General features: G+C 46.7%; 2 protein-coding genes across 2 annotated transcripts; one reads left to right on the forward strand and one right to left on the reverse strand.

Moving 5' to 3' along the window:
• Positions 1 to 239: 239 nt before the first annotated feature.
• TREMEDRAFT_62116 (uncharacterized protein) lies at positions 240 to 569 on the reverse strand (the record flags this gene model as incomplete). The annotated part of the gene is made up of 1 exon (XM_007004512.1): positions 240 to 569. The coding sequence occupies one exon, from the start codon at positions 567 to 569 to the stop codon at positions 240 to 242; it is 330 nt and encodes a 109-aa protein (XP_007004574.1).
• Positions 570 to 3,193: 2,624 nt separating this feature from the next.
• TREMEDRAFT_62117 (uncharacterized protein) lies at positions 3,194 to 3,835 on the forward strand (the record flags this gene model as incomplete). The annotated part of the gene is made up of 1 exon (XM_007004513.1): positions 3,194 to 3,835. The coding sequence occupies one exon, from the start codon at positions 3,194 to 3,196 to the stop codon at positions 3,833 to 3,835; it is 642 nt and encodes a 213-aa protein (XP_007004575.1).
• Between the last annotated feature and the right edge of the window lie 239 nt (positions 3,836 to 4,074).

The raw sequence follows: 4,074 nt of genomic DNA on the forward strand, positions 1-4,074 counted from the left end.
TCGTCCGGGACTACTGCAGAAGTCGTGCATTGTCCCGTGGGGGAGTGTTAGCCGATAGAATCGGGCCAGGACGGCCGAACCGCCGTTAGATAATTACCCCTTCCGTCGAATATTTCTCCGTTCAACTTATCCTCTGAACTTTATTCGATCGTCTCTGGTTTTATGCGTGTGAGTGGAATGTGATAAGTATAGAGACATGTAGAATTGATGCATGCTCTTTTTCCCCTCTGTATTACCATCTAATTATCAGCAAACAACTGCCTCAGATCTTCTACGTCATACAAGGTGAATGTTACACCGGGCGTAATCGGCAAAAGATGTTGAGCCGCTATAGCTTTCTGTCTTGACTCTCCAAACTCTGTCATAATCTGTGATGAGGAGCGTGTCTCGAGATGTCTCAGTTTGTCTCGTGTATCCTCAGTGCCATGTATGTCATCAGGAACGCCGACCTTTAATTTCACACTCCAAATGGTGTCTCTGTAGTGAGGGCTGCGAGTACCAGCAAGGTAAGCTGCAACATGTAAGCCACCATCTGAAGGGGGAGGTCCGATGGATGAGTTTGTACCCATGATTTCAACTTTGTTTGCGGATAAGTGAGATATGTAGGTGTATGAATTATCTCAGTGATGGGGGCCCCTGTTTATCTCTTTTGCATCATTCAGGAAGTGTGTATGTAAAGTTTGAGGTAAAATGGGCTTCAGCTTGGTCAATGAAGGGAGGGGTGAGATTTGGAAAATGACATCATCAACATACTGTGTGATATATACCCAAAAGCAGTGCTGTCCAGAGCTGTGCAGATCTAGGCCTTGAAAGTCATACCAACTCCGAAAATTCGTTTCGGGGCATCGCCTTCGACGTGATTTCACCAAGGATTCGGTTTCGGACCATGTCGTCGCACGGATCATGTCGTTCACCGGTCATACGCTGTCGTCGGAGGCGGAAGGCTGCATCACAACAACCACGTAGCGCACAGTGATGGGAACACACTTCATGTGGAGTTCTGCCTGGTTTTCTCTCTCACACAATCTGCTTGCTGACCGATGGGAGAGTTGACGCTGCGGAGAGTCATGGGCAGGACCAAGTCAATGACAAAATTATATGAGTCCGTCACCTATTGATCATTCGGCATTATCGTCTGCATGATACATATATCTACCTATTGTTCATTCAGCGCTATCATATGAGTGATGAATACACATCAAATTTCACAACTACCTATTCCGAGATACAGCAAAGTTTGCCGCATTAGGGCCAGTGGGACTCGTGATCACACTATTTAAGTCCTTTGGTCAAGATGGCTCAAGGATTTCCCAAACAAGGGCTTGCTATTGCGTAGCGATCAGAGAATCTTCGTGAGTTCATAGAATGGAAGATATATTCGTATGAGGGAGTTGCTACAACCTTTGGACAACATCTCTGCAGACAACCCTCGGGGAGTTTTTCATGAGGACCCCCAAATCCCTGATTTCCTGATACGAAGTGCGGCAGGTACGTTTGTGACAGACCATGAGGCACGGAAAACTCCGCTCTTCCGAGCTAGACAGTCTCTCATGCCCCTCTGCTGTGCCCTGTGCATCTGCCACTTGGGAAGTTCTCAATTCAAAGAGCTTATACATGTCTCACTGAAAACTTGAATGTTCAAAAGAATCAGTGATATCATCTTGGTGCTGAGGAGAAGTTGGGGAGAACAAGGACGTAGAGCACAACAGCAACACACCAAGTAAAGTAGGTACAGGGTCAAGTTCCCTTCAAATTACCAGGGACGTTTATCACTAGGGTATCAAGATATCGTCTTCCAACAATGCTGCATTCGTGGCGTAAATTTATCCATTGCCTAACGGACAGAGAGTGACAATAATTGGGAGCAAGCAGCCGACAGTTTAACGGGAGGAAATGGAGCTTGATCAGGATCTCGGGGGTTAAGGATGTGATGTGTTGGGCAAGACGTTTCACGTGGTCATTCCATACCAACTCCTGGCTCCTCAATTCCCATACTGAATTTGTTACCGTGGTGTGGTGGTGTTGAAGACGCATCTCCCACTCTTCATCGGTTTCCTCCACCTCAGCAGTTGGAGTACCTAAAGGGCTCTCCCACCTGGGATAAGTGGTTGAACTGTGCTGGCAGTGTGGGTTAGTAGTTGAAAGAACCCTAAATTCTGCTTTGTATCAAGAGGAGATGGGTGCAGCTGATTGGGTTGTTGTACAACAGCCTCCTCAACATCTAATTGTCCAACTGCTGTTTCTTCCTCCCACGCATGTATTCATACATTCTTTTCCTATCTCCTCTTTCCAATCGTAATGAAAACTACAGGTCCAATGCATAATTGATTTTGATCAGTGGTGTTGTGGAAACCTCCCCTAGGGGTCCTGATACTTCAACGTGTCACATGTCTTCGGGCGGTCATGATCGTACCGGTGACACTTCGAAGTGTCACGTCTTCCATACGTCACCTAACAGGTTTCTTCTCAACGTAGTTCCACTTCTTATTAGGATACAACTCCTGGAACCCCTTCAAGGCCTCAAAGTCGTCAAATGAGTACTTAGTCAAGTTGGCACTGGTTAATGGCTTCAACAGACCTTCCGCAGCTTTGATTGCCTTATTGGGGACTTCAGCTTGTGTCTCATACTCTCCTGACAGTTGCATATGAATTTTGCTCAGCTTGTCTTGTACAGAGTCCTGCATGGACTTAGGAAAACCAACCCTCCAGTCTACGGTCCATAGCATTGATGACTGGGCCACGCCTGGGTATTGTTGGGCGGCTCAATTAAGGTCTGGATCCGGTAGTCGTAGTCGAAACTTTTCTTCATCTGTTTATGCATTAAGTTATTCTCTTCTTCACTTTTCAACAGATTAGACCCGTGCTTTAACCGACTAAGCGAATTCAGCAAGCATAACCTACCCATCGCTCGTTCACTTGTTCACTCGACCAGCCCGACCAACGGGCCTCCTCGCTCGTCTTGTCACTGCTGGAGTATAGATAGGGAAGTCAGGAAGACTAGCCTTTTGTGTGAGTGGGAGTGCGACGAGCCTTAGGTTCTTATACCAACAGTCGCTTCACTTGAACGTCATTGTCTTCTTGCTTGTTCGAACGGCTGACCACCACATACATAGAGAATTCGACCGACATCGACTAGATCGAAATGTCCTGTCCTGTCCTTATCTCGCTCGATATCAGCATCATCACCCCCATCATGTCGTCCAATGATCTCTCCAAATCGTTTGACACTGTGCCCAAGCTCACTGGGAAAGAGAACTACCTGGTATGGCATCAGAGGTTAACAGTTGTCCTCTTCATGACTCGAACTTGCTCGTTCGTTCTCCCCACCACCATTGCACCAACTGCTACCACTACAATCCCCTCCACTGGATCATCCCTTTCGCTCAAAGCCTGGAACAAACAAGATGAACAGGTTGCTGCCGCCATCCTCCACTCCACTTCTGAGGATATCCTCTCTGCTCATCTTCACCTTTTGTCACCCATTGATCCTCCTTCGACCGATCGACCGGTTTCCACCACCATTGCCCCTGCTTATCGAGCTCGAACAATCTATGATTCCCTCAAGAAGACCTATGGAACTACTGGTGCTCAATATTCGTTCGCTCTTGGGAAGAAATTTGTGGAGAACCGGTGTTCAGAGGATGAGGATGTTGAGGAATGGGTGAACAAAGTGCTCGCTCAATATCGTGATCTCAAAGTTCTTTCGTACGATCTCAATCAACTCTGTGTCAATGTTCTCCTCAATGGTCTTCCTGATCGCTTCAGTTCGTGTTATGACCCTACGTGTCATGCCCCAAGACATTGGGTAAACCCATACTTAGATGTACTCAACTAGTGTGTTCTGCAGTGGGATAGGGCAATGACATCACCAAAGATATCACTGTGAGATGCTCATTGAGATTCACTATCTTCAATGACATCACCGAAGAATATCATAGAGAATAACTTAGAGAGGTAGATGTTCTCTTCGATATTCCCTGTGATAATCTCACAGCAATATCTCAGGTTCAGCCATATATATACCCACCCACTGGGTCGCCAGCGCGTAGAAAGCGTAAATTGCGGTGAGGTCAG

This window comes from Tremella mesenterica, assembly GCF_000271645.1.
Source record: "Tremella mesenterica DSM 1558 unplaced genomic scaffold TREMEscaffold_5, whole genome shotgun sequence".
NCBI lineage: Eukaryota > Fungi > Basidiomycota > Tremellomycetes > Tremellales > Tremellaceae > Tremella > Tremella mesenterica.